The sequence below is a fragment of the Astatotilapia calliptera genome, chromosome 9, assembly GCF_900246225.1.
Source record: "Astatotilapia calliptera chromosome 9, fAstCal1.2, whole genome shotgun sequence".
Taxonomy (NCBI): Eukaryota; Metazoa; Chordata; class Actinopteri; order Cichliformes; family Cichlidae; genus Astatotilapia; species Astatotilapia calliptera.
Window position 1 is genome coordinate 21,742,300 of NC_039310.1, and position 11,946 is coordinate 21,754,245.

General features: G+C 40.0%; 1 protein-coding gene across 1 annotated transcript in view; it reads left to right on the forward strand.

Annotated features, from left to right (window-relative positions):
• The window catches only part of nrbp2b (nuclear receptor binding protein 2b), a 43,132-nt gene extending 32,801 nt beyond the window's left edge, over positions 1–10,331 (forward strand). The window contains exons 2-18 of the mRNA XM_026179925.1: positions 2,094–2,216; positions 2,770–2,871; positions 2,959–3,048; positions 3,422–3,462; positions 3,549–3,643; positions 4,327–4,350; positions 4,448–4,534; positions 5,116–5,171; positions 5,255–5,350; positions 5,601–5,733; positions 5,818–5,920; positions 6,019–6,069; positions 6,145–6,280; positions 7,068–7,121; positions 7,292–7,355; positions 7,848–7,903; positions 8,063–10,331. Coding sequence (XP_026035710.1) covers positions 2,094–2,216; positions 2,770–2,871; positions 2,959–3,048; positions 3,422–3,462; positions 3,549–3,643; positions 4,327–4,350; positions 4,448–4,534; positions 5,116–5,171; positions 5,255–5,350; positions 5,601–5,733; positions 5,818–5,920; positions 6,019–6,069; positions 6,145–6,280; positions 7,068–7,121; positions 7,292–7,355; positions 7,848–7,903; positions 8,063–8,149 — 1,398 coding nt within the window. The 3' untranslated portion in view covers positions 8,150–10,331. The remainder of the gene's footprint in view (positions 1–2,093; positions 2,217–2,769; positions 2,872–2,958; positions 3,049–3,421; positions 3,463–3,548; positions 3,644–4,326; positions 4,351–4,447; positions 4,535–5,115; positions 5,172–5,254; positions 5,351–5,600; positions 5,734–5,817; positions 5,921–6,018; positions 6,070–6,144; positions 6,281–7,067; positions 7,122–7,291; positions 7,356–7,847; positions 7,904–8,062) is intronic.
• The last annotated feature ends 1,615 nt before the right edge of the window (positions 10,332–11,946 follow it).

Sequence of the window (11,946 nt, forward strand, 5' to 3'; positions counted from 1 at the left end):
CAAGTAACATTTTTCCATATTAGAAACTATTATACTATATGCTATATATACTATTATAAAAACCTTTACCAACACCACATATAAATGTTGCATTTCTATTAAAACAACATAACCCTGAAATCCTTATTAAAACACCCCCCAAAAAAACCCAGAAGCAATTCAGCGTACCCAATTCATCCCTGTTTTCTTCTAACCCTCTAACCCTCATTCAAACCTCCCGGGGACACATTTGCCCAAACACCCTAGAGAGGACAAAGTAGAAAACAAGTTAGTGCTTCACCACAAATCCACAAAAAAACACACAAATACCTTTTGTAATCAGTTATATTTGTGGCTAATATTGTCTCTTTAGCTTACAGCCACCATGTCCACCGCACACAGAGTAGCTGCTCAAGTGCCTGCCAGACAGAATCACACCAATCAATAAAAAAGCATGAAATATTTATTGTTATTTATATAGTGCTTTTCTACTCTAAGCACTGGCCAGACGCGGGATTAGCAGGAACTGTGGATCCTGCATTGTGCTTGTTGCACTGGACTTTGAACCCAGTGCAGCCTTTCCACTCCCTGCACCAGCGCAGCTGCTGCATTAAAAACATAGCAGGAGGTTAAATCAGGTCTTCCCAGCCGAGGCAGCAATATCCTGTGATGAACCCTTTGCCTCCGTTGCCACCTCATGCAGTGACAGAGCTGCAGGCTGTCTGCTTCTGCCAGTCTCTGCCTCCTCTTTCCATTCCACTCCCCTTCATTTTTTTCCCCCTGTGTATTTCTTGGAGCTTTGATGCCACCTCCTCCATCTTGTGGCATGCGTCTCATCTCTGTAAATCCCTCGTGCACAATCCCTTCACTTCTTTCCGTCTGTCTACCTTTAATCCATCTCTTCTCTTTTCGCACAAGCTGCTCCGCATCCTCTCGGATGTCTATACCGTTCATCACGTTATAGCCGGCCTGTCTGCATTTATCTTGGCCTCAGTAGAGTGAATTAACTCCCATCTGTCCTGACTGATGGATGCATTAATGGAATGAAAACTGAATTTGCTTAGTACTGCACTCTCTTTAACCCAGACACCCCGATTCGCCGTTTTATCAATGGAGCTGTCAGTGACATAATTCTGCGACTGTGTTATGGGGCTTTTAGTAGATATTATAGACTCAGCAGGGGGTGAAGTCTAATCATTTCAGCCCTGCTTTTCTGTAGCTGAATGTTTTAGGGAGGGCTTGATAACGCTCTGCTCCTTTGTTTTTTTTTTATATTACAGAGAATAATAAGCTGTGCATCGCTCAGGGACGCCAGCATGATCTCATGCTCGTCTAACATTGGGTTTTTTTGTGTATTGGAAACAATAGCACAGAATGTGAATTCCCACCTGGCAGCTATAGCGATTGTCTGTTTTATCAATGGCTACAAATCTGTAAAAGAGTATTTTTATTCTTTTTATTGATAGCTTTTATTGCCAAATTTTAACAAAAACTTTTTTTTCATGGTATTTGTTCAGCAAACAATAGCAGAGAGAAAAAGTTAAGCTCAGTTAAACACACTGGAGTTGGTAGAGACCAAAAGCGGTGAAAAAAATTTATTCTTGATTTAAATATAATATTTTAATTTTCTTACATTTTGTTCTTACAGTATGACAAAGATTTACCAAATAGACCTAAAATAAATGAAAAAACCTCGCAGGAGAGTGTTTACAGAGGTCAGGAGAGAAAGCCAGCGTTCCTTTAGACGTCTACTGAACTGGAAGTCTTTTTTTCCACAACTATCGCCACCTAGAGATCTTCGGATAGATTTAAGAGACTTGCCTTCATTGTTCCAACCTTCAAGCTACGTCCTTGTTTCATGCAGTCTGTGGTTTCGGTGATGTTTACTTGGATGTCTTCCTGTTGTGTAAACAGGCAGCTGTTTGTTATCTATTCACTTTCCATAATAACTTTATAGTTTGACAGTATATTCATGTTGTGTTTACAGCTTTTTCTTCTGTTCCAAGTGTCAAAAAAACGTAGTTATTGTCGTGGTAAATTGTGTAGAACGATAAATTAATATTAGCTGTTGCGTTACATTAAGTCCCGTATGTGTTTCTGTTTGCCCCCTGCAGGTCAGTCAAGGTAATGTTCCAGGTGTGGAAAGTGCCTCTTTGGCCATGGACACGGAGGAAGGAGTGGAGGTGGTGTGGAATGAAGTACTCTTCTTAGACAAGAAAGTCTTTAAAGCACAAGAGGTACCCAAACTCATATAAACCTTTAACTACGAGATCTGCAAATTAAATTCTGGTTCTATTTATTGATTTGTCAACTAAAAAGCCTGGATGAAGCTGGAAGATTTACTGTTATATATAGACACCGATCATATATCTTTAAGCTCTTACCTTCCTTTTATCACTGCTTGCGGGTTTTTTTTCCTCACGTTGATGTTGCAAGACTGACGTTGAACTCATGGCAGTGGACCTTTTGGCTTTTTTGCTGTTTCTTAGGGGGTCAACACTTAAACAGCTGGACTGGTGCTGACAAAGCTGTGTAGGCCTTTTTTTCCATTCAGAAAACTGATCAAGGGAATTGATAAAGTCATATTTATCCTCACAAGAGACCTATTCCAACAGATAAACACCAGCAAATATAAAAATTGCTGAACTTTAAACCACTCGGGTGATTTTCGTTATTACTGCTTACAAACCACTTGAATTATAAATTGTTAAAGTGTCCCTGATTGATTTTCTAATAGTGTGATAGACTAACGTTTTTAGATGTGAACCATCTCTGATGTGTGATGTTTAGGAGAAGATCAAGGAGATGTTTGAGAACCTGATGCAGGTCGAACACCCCAACATTGTCAAGTTCCACAAGTACTGGCTGGACATGAAGGAGAGCCAGGCTCGAGTAAGGTTTTCAACTTGCTTCCTCTTTTTCACGCACACAAACGCTGGTGCATGAACAGGTTTTCTCTCCTCTGTCTGTGGCACACAGGTTATATTCATCACTGAATACATGTCGTCAGGCAGCCTCAAGCAGTTCCTGAAGAAAACCAAGAAAAACCACAAGACTATGAATGTGAAGGTCAGTGTTTTACTCTGGTCACATACTGAGTCTCACGGTGGCAGCTCAGGGTACTGCAGTCCCATCGCTATTCAGATCCATTTTTCCAGCAGGATTAGAGATTACGTAACACGACACCGCTCAGTCTGCTCAGACATGCATCTTATCCTAACCTGGTGGATTTCAAATATTCATGAGGTTTATTCACAATATCTTCCTTCTTTAAAATAAATTGTAGATAAAGTTAATGTTATTTAACTTTAATTAGCTTTTGGTATTTTCATGCACATATCAAATTAGTGCATTTTATGACAGTGCATATGTTTCCATATTACTCGTGTCTGTTAGTTTAGAGGTGTAGCTCTTCATCTTTCTCTGTTCCCCTTCGTTTCAGGCCTGGAAGAGATGGTGCACACAGATTCTCTCTGCGCTTAGGTACTGACTTATTTGTTCTGTGTGATGTAATCGTGTCTGTTATCTCAGTGTGAGCATTAATAACATGCTTTATTGTTTGCTGGCAGTTATCTGCACTCTTGCGATCCACCGATAATCCATGGAAACCTGACTTGTGACACCATCTTCATCCAGCACAACGGCCTCATCAAGATTGGCTCAGGTCTGCTCCCAGCAGGGACTTTAATGTTACTGCAAGTAGTCGATCAGCTGGTTTTCTTTTTTTGTACAATAACTTTATTATGACTAATGAAGCCTCTAAAGTGAATTTTCCTCCTTAATATTCGTGCTATTTTTTTCCAGCTAACCCCTCATAACTTCTAAAGCACAGAAGATATGAACATTTGATTTTTAGGACTGAAAAACACCAAACTTTGAGGTTTAGTGTCATGCAGGGCTGTAACCAGGTCGAATCTTTCCCACATTTTAATACCAGATTCTTCTTAACTATAACTTTCTTCTGTGTCAAAACCATTTCCAGCGTAAGTACATTTTAATACTTGTGGTACAGCTCATGGCTTTGAAATCTCCTCGATCTCCACGTGTTCTTTAAGTTAGATTGGTCATACCACAATAATCAAACAACTTTAGGTACAGAAAAGGTTTTTCAAGGTCCTTACAGGGTCTGAATCAGCGAGTTTCAGTGGATAATCAGGAGGGCACTGCTCTAAACACAAGTCACAGCAGTTATTCCTGTATTATGTTTTAGCATAGTTAGTCAAAGGGACACATACACCTTATCTTACACTAAATAACAGTACAGTAAAGTACAAAATCAATTAAAATTTTATTTTCATGGCATTAAGCAGAATGAATATCTAAATTGTATTAACTCTCCTCCCACAGTGTGGCATCGGCTATTTGTTAATGGTAAGGGACCTTTTTTGTTTAGTGGTTTAATATCAATTCATTAGTTTTATCTAATATTTAATATCTAATATATTTGTGCTCTGCCTTCTCTTGCCAGTTTTCCCAGATGCAAGTGTTCACAGCAAAGCGAGGCAACATCGCGACGAGCAGAGAAATCTTCATTTCTTTGCTCCAGAATACGGAGGTAAGTGGCATTTCCATCCAGCTTTCTGTGACGTTGCTTTTATTTAATCGGTCTACATTGATTCCGACCTGACTGTTTGACCTGCAGAGTAAAAATTCAGTCTTTATGTTCACAGTTTAATGTAGCTCCAGACCTCAGTTACTACACATGAAGATATTTGCACGTTGTATGAAATGGGAACCGCTGAGAAAAAGACTAGTTGTCAGTAATCTGTATGCCAGAAGCACCAAACGGGGCCTTCTATCAGATAGTTCTGGGTATTATGTGACCTGTTGTCTGTAATTATTGTAGATAATGAGGTAAACGTTGGAATTAGTACTGCCAAAGTGAAATGGATGAGACACAAATTACTTCAAGACATTTAGTAGATTGTTTGTACCTATTTTGCAGCTGCCAAAAAGACAAAAGGATAGATTAATCCCTTTGTAATGAGGATAAACTGTTTACCTTCTTCCCCTTTTCAAATTGATTTTTTTTTTTTTGATTGCACATTGCTACCTTTTTAATTTGGGGTAAGCTTTTTCGTTAAGTTTTCCTATTTTTACCCTCCTCTCACCCTGCTTCTCTTCAATCGTTTCCAGCTGGCGAAGATGGTTACGCCATAGACATTTTCTCCTTTGGAATCTGTGCTCTGGAGGTAAAAGAGAAGTAAATCTGCTGGATTTCCATCTTTCTGTGTGTGTGGCTGTTTTTCTTGACAGATTATTTGTACCCTTATAGATGGCTGTGCTGGAGATCCAGGCCAATGGAGATAGTGCTGTGTCCAAGGAGGCCATAGTCAATGCAGGTCAATCTCTGGAAGACCCTCTCATGAGAGTAAGTCTCAAAAATACTTTATGCCCTGAAATGCAAGAACAGCTGCAGAAACATGTAGAAAAGACAAACTGTCCTGCACTACTCTAGCAACGCTTACTCACACTGCCGTCCCTCTAGGCTTATTCAGACCGCACAGCAGGGCTCCGTCAGTTAAATATGCCAGAAAGAACAAAGTGATGCTCAGGAAACTGGGTCACACTTTACAGTTGCATGGTTATGTGTTGGATTTACTTCCTTATTGCTCCTGCAGGAGTTCACCCAGTCTTGTTTGCATCACGACTCCAAGCTCCGTCCTACAGCTCACGACCTCTTGTTCCACCGAGTCTTGTTCGAGGTCCACTCGCTCAAACTGCTCGCCGCCCATTGCCTCATCAACAACCAGTGTGAGTTTCTCTCTTATGTGCACTGCAGCTACTTGTGTGCATCAGATTTCTTTAGTAACGGCCACACTTGTGATGCATCTACAGACTTGCTTCCAGAGAACTGTGTGGAGGAGAAAACCAAGTCATTTGACCCCAATGCTGTCATGGCAGAGATTAAACATGAAGACAGACAGGGAGTTCAGCTCAAGTAAAATCTTATACCCACCTCGAATCTTCCGCTGTCTGCCAGAAAGCATGACAAGTCAAGATCATTGCTCTCTGTTCTCTTTTGTGTCCCCTCTGCAGGTATTCCCACGTGTCCCCATTGGAACTTGACAAGTTTCTAGAGGATGTCAAGTAAGTGTTACTGCAGTGCTTTACTTTCTCAGTTTACTTTCTCAAGTTTAACATCTTGGCCTTTTCTCTCTTCAGGAATGGAATCTACCCATTGATGAATTTTGCCTCAACGCGGCCTCACCCCGTCCCCCGAGCGCTCTCCTTGTCTCAGGAGCAGGTTGAAACGGTCAAGACGCCGACTCCTGAACCCCAGGAGACGGAGACAAGGAAGGTCGGCACCTTAGATTGAACAACAGTAGTGTTAAATGCACAGACTTGCTGGCTACATCTCTAGAGAATGACTCTGTGTTTACAGTAGACTTTCAGCAGTATGTCTGGGATGTTGCAACACGTGAGATATTTACACATGGAAATCTCCTCATATTTGTTGTTGCCCGCATCTGATTTCAGTGAGACCGTCTCCATGCAGTCAGCTTTGAAGGGGAACAAATTTTGGACTGAGAGGTCTCACTGTGAATCAGAGCTGACTGCTTGCATTTAAATCCAATACTAGGAATGCATCAGGAGCAACTTTTTAAATTAACCAAATTAAGCAACAGGGCAGTGTTAGACATTGCGCTTATGTGAACAGCAGCTCAGACCTGCAAAACACTGTCACATCACAGTGTGACAGTATCACCTTGTGTGTCTTTGATTAAGATTACTTTTCATTATTTCAGAGCACAGCATATGAGCATGAGCCTATCTGAATATCAATGATAAATGTCTAGTTTATTATGTTTTAGGTTATTACCTTAGATGGTGTCCCTGCTTAGCATCACGTGTATCAGTGCCAGATATGTTGGGAAAGTGTTAGCAAAAGTTGGATTACAAAAGCTTTCTGCTGCCCTTTAAGTTGTTGTGTGTGTCACTTGTGTAGGATAAGCACATGCACGTGTCTATGCATGTCTCTCTATTATTGTAATAATAACTATTTATTATCACTCCAAACACTTTAAATATTTAATACTTTGCTTTGCCTTCATGTTTCAGTGCTTCTTACTCTGTTGTCATTGCAGGTAGTTCAGATGCACTGTAATTTGGAGTCAAATGAAGAAGGGACCAAAACTCATGTGAGTCACATAGTGTTACAGGTACTTTGCCCATTTCAGTGTAAAAACCTGGGCTCCTTAAAGATGAATCCTACTGCAGCGTTGCTTTAGCAGCTCTGCATTTCAGTCAGTCAGAATGAATACATATGAATTCAGTCTGACTTTAATTGAGCCTTTTGGTGTCTCCTTAGCTCTCTTTGTTTCTGAAGATGGATGATAAACTTCACAGGCAGCTCAGCTGCGACATCCTTCCAAGTAAGTTGACATTTCTGAAATATCACAACAATGTGAGTGTTCCTAGATCATCATCCAGATTGATTCAAGCCCAAACTTCACATCTGGTTACAGTTTTCATGCAAATTTGTCCATTACTTTCAGAGTGATCCAACTAACAAACATAAACAAATGTAATAGCCAGATCAACTTCATAACTCACTCTAATGAATTTCCATGTGAGGCAGTGAATCAGTTTGACATATTTATTTATGTTTTATTTTTGTTTTTTTTGTTTGTTTTAACCCATCAGACATAAATTGCTGATGGGTTATTGTCATGATTTGTGAATACGATAACTTAAGAACAAGGCGACGTGGGACTTTTAAATTGATACTATAAGTCCATTTAAAGCACTTGTTTGTATAGATTGATCTGGATAACCGTTTTGTCTTTTTATTTGAAAAAAGACACCTGTTGTTTTATTTTTCTTGTATATTTTTCTAACTGAATTATTTTGTATGAAACTTTCAGCTGACACCTCCAAAGACCTCGCCAGTGAACTTGTTCACTACGCCTTCATAAATGAGGTAGACGGAAAAGCTTCTTTGTTTTTACATTTTAATGATCTGGGAACAAGTACAGCAGTAATTTATTCTTTTTTTCTTTTCTTTTATCTTTTGTTTTTTGAAGAGTTTTAACACTTTTTTTCCCAAATAAACTTTGACCGCATCTTGGTGGCTTTGTAGGAGGACAGTGAGAAGGTGGCGGGGTTCCTGGAGAATGCCATCAAACAACACCGGGTCCGAGCACTCGCTTCTGGGAGCACGCAATGAGGAGGGGTCCCGACAGGCTCTGGCCCAGATGGAGGGTCCCGGGGCATTGATCACTCAGATGGAGAGAGAGCAAGAGAGGGCAGCGGGTAGGACGAGACAGCCGTGGACCTGAGGAAGCACAGGGAGCTGACCCAATGGGGAATAAAAAAAAAGGGACAAACACAGATGGATGCTGCACCTTGACAGACAGTAAATCATCTCAGTGAGAAGGCGCCTCTGGCTGGAGGACCAGAGGAATCACGGCTGCGTCCAGCAACCCCACAGAGCAGAGGAAGATTGACAAACTCCCTGCCTAAAAGGGCTATCATGCCTTAAGATATCTTACAATCTTAGGTTTTCCATAATGCCACTATCCAGAGCAGATATGTTATACTCACAGATGCAGCAACTACATACTACTACATACAAACAGACATTTTGTTCCTCAAAGCCTCATTTGCACACTTTTATTGCTGATTAAACCTCCCTCTCCCTCACAAGCCAGAACCTTCAGTTCACAAGAGTTTTAGGGAATTTAAGATTCCGTCTTATGTGCACTGTTGATACCCATTCAGCTGACTTTTTTTTTCTTCTGTTTAACTGTGAACAGGACATGCATTGCACAAATGTTTATTTTTCTTTGTTCTACACCTTCAAAGTGACACACCTCACTGCACTCTCCGACTGAATGCTATCTCCACACAGCTAAACATGCTACGCCTGAATGAGGTGATAAGTAATGAGATGATGCCTCTCTGTTTTAGCCTGTAGTGCTCTTACAGGTTTTCCACCGTGAAAGCCAAAGACTTGCAAAGTGCCTGTTATGGCAGTGAAATGGCATCACCCACAACTTAGCAATTAACACGTTCAGGTTGACTTTAGTCTTAAAACAAGATCAACTTTGCAATTCTTTATTATTAGTCCACAAATTCAGCCTGTGTGGAAGTGAAGAGGAAGTCGAGGCTGAGTAATGGAAGCTTGATTAAGAGCTGCAGCCTTTTTTATTGGACTTATGGATAAGATGGTTATGGTCTCTGCTGCCGTCAATATTAGTAGCCTGTGTACAAAAATTGGAATAAATCTACGTGTGATTTGAAAGCGTAGTCTTACTTAAACAGGAGCAAAGCTGTGACTATCTGATGTTAAAATTAATTATTAAAAAATTGCCATTTTGTTTATTAATATTCCTGCTATAGTTACTATTATTGTATTTCCCAAACCATTTGAAAATATTAGTACATGAATTTTGTTTTGTAAATATTTCCGTAGATCTTTCAAAGGTGAAATCCACCCAAATCATTAGAATTTGTTTTTCCTGTGAGGTTTTCATGGACTCCAGATGTTACAGCAGGTGATGAGAAACTGAATTATTTTCCTTTGCATGTTTTTATTTCCCAGAACCCCATCTACTCTAGTTTTATTTCACACAGTTCTGGTGTGAAATGTGAAAACGATGGCACTGCAACCCACACAAAGACAAAAATAGAGCTGGCTGTGCATCAGTGCCTGATTTTTTTTTTATTTTTTTTATCAAGAACCTGGTCTCTGAAACATAAAAAGCTGCCATTTGGGTGGATTACTCCTTAATAAAACTGTAGTAAAAAACAGTAGTGATCATCAGCAAAATACTGTTGTCACGTTTTACATAGCTCTGCGTCATTTGTTTTATGGGTTTGTGAGGTTGCAGTTTCATAACAGTTACACTGCTGTACAGTCATTGCCTACAATACTTACTATACTCTGTGTCGAGCCTACTTATCAGTATGTCTCTGAAGACAGGAGCCCTGAAGCCTCCCAGACAGTCACCTGCTACAGGCTGTGGTGTACATATTTGTTTGTGGCTATCAAAAGAGGCGTATGTTGGACAACACAAAGCAGTGCCACTATTGCTCTTGTTTGATCCTAGTAAGCTGCATGTCTTAAAAGCCTGCAACCGTCCAGAACTGCATTTTGCCTTTGTCAGTCACAGTTCAGTTCCAGAGAGGACCTGACCATGAAAATGAATGTTTAGACTGTGCAAACATGGAAAAAAAACAAACCCTTCCATATCAGTCTTATTTTACGTCAAATGACTTCTTCTTTTTTTTATTTCTGTGACTCTGTTGAATAAAACTTGCCTTCGGATGTGTTCTACTTAAACCTTTGGTAAATATTGTAGCTACTGCAATTAAATACATGACAATAAACAAGATGTAATATGCTGCGTGTGTTTTGATGTTTCCATGCATGCATTACCAAAAAATTATTTAAATAAGAAACGAGGAATGGTGAATTTAATTTAGTATTTATGTAGTGTCTTGGGTTGACATGACACGTTAAGACAGAGTACAAAACATTTTATATGCATAATATCAGGATGCAATATGATTTATTAAGAATAACAGATTTGTGGTAGTGACGTTTTTAACATTGTTGCTAAATTCAATCATGTTACTCTAATTTTAACTCATTCAGTATATAATTTTTGACTAAAGTAATTACAAATGTTTTTAGCTGTTAGGTTGCAAGGGTTTTATCTGTTGTCTGTTTAATAGTTAAAGTTTTTATATGAATAGTGAGCAAAGATTAGAAAATAAATGCTGAAATTCAGTGACCCAAATGACTCAAAAAATCGATTCACTTTGGTGAGTGACTCATTAAAACTCGATTCAGTAAAAAGAATCAAATTTACCATCACTAAGCTACACTGATCTACGGATATATCCCTAGTGAAACCTAAAGGCAGGGCGAGTTTAGCAAAATCAAAGCACCCCCAAAGATTTCTTACTTTTTTTGACAATATTTGCTGTTTGTGTGACACACTACTAAAAATATAAAAAGTGTTATTGATGACTTATTTATGACGACGTTTTTGACGTGAAAACGCCTATTGCTCGTGTTCACACCGAACGCGATAGAGGCAGGCAGAGCGTCAGGCTTACATGTAAAGTCAATGGAAAGGCGCGCTGACCCGCGATTGCGGCTCCCGCGAAAATTCGGAAGCAGATTTGCGTCGCGAAAACGCCAAAACGCCTGAAACGCGCGTGAGTGTAGCGCGTTTCAGGCGTTTGACTCGCGAAAAAAAACACGCGCGTGAGTTTATGTGTTGCATAACTGTACAAAAAGCGGCGTTTGTCGGAACAGAACGCCGTTTTTTTCGGCGTTTTGAATAATTAAACGGCGTTTTTTACGCCATTTCTTAACCAAACGGGTTAGGAAAGTGGCGAATTTTGGCACTAATGGCTTGCCATATACATTTTGTGCATACACGCGTTTCGCGTCCCCCGCTCGAGTTGGAAAAATCTGAACTCCAGCGTCAAATCGCGCCGCGACAACCAATCAGGAGCCTGGTGACGTGGCTGTTACCTAGTTCAAAGGGGCAGATCCAGCCAAAGCCCTTTATTCTTCAATAGAAGGAAGGCTAATCAATGCCGTAGCAAACAACTCAGAGCTGTACGACACCAGCTGCTTTCTGTACCGAGACAGGAATATAAAGGACCGAGCTTGGAGGAAGATATGTAAAGAGATCGGGCAACCTGGTAAGTTCATTCATTTTTCTCAAGTTTTCTCTAAAGTTTTCACTGACCCGGGGAAGCCGCACAAAAGCTAGCAAGCCACCGCTATTTTCCCACTGACATACAAATACCGTTCTGCTTTTAGGCATGTTGTCATTTAAGAATATATTTTATTGCCTCTTTTTTCTTAATTTTCATTTTCTTTTTTTTGCACCGGACAGCATTGCATTCTGCAGCCTGATTGACAAATCTGCTCCGTGCCGTGTCTCCTGCGCTTGCCAAATTTATCATGTTTGGTTTTGATAACCATCACGTCCAATAGAA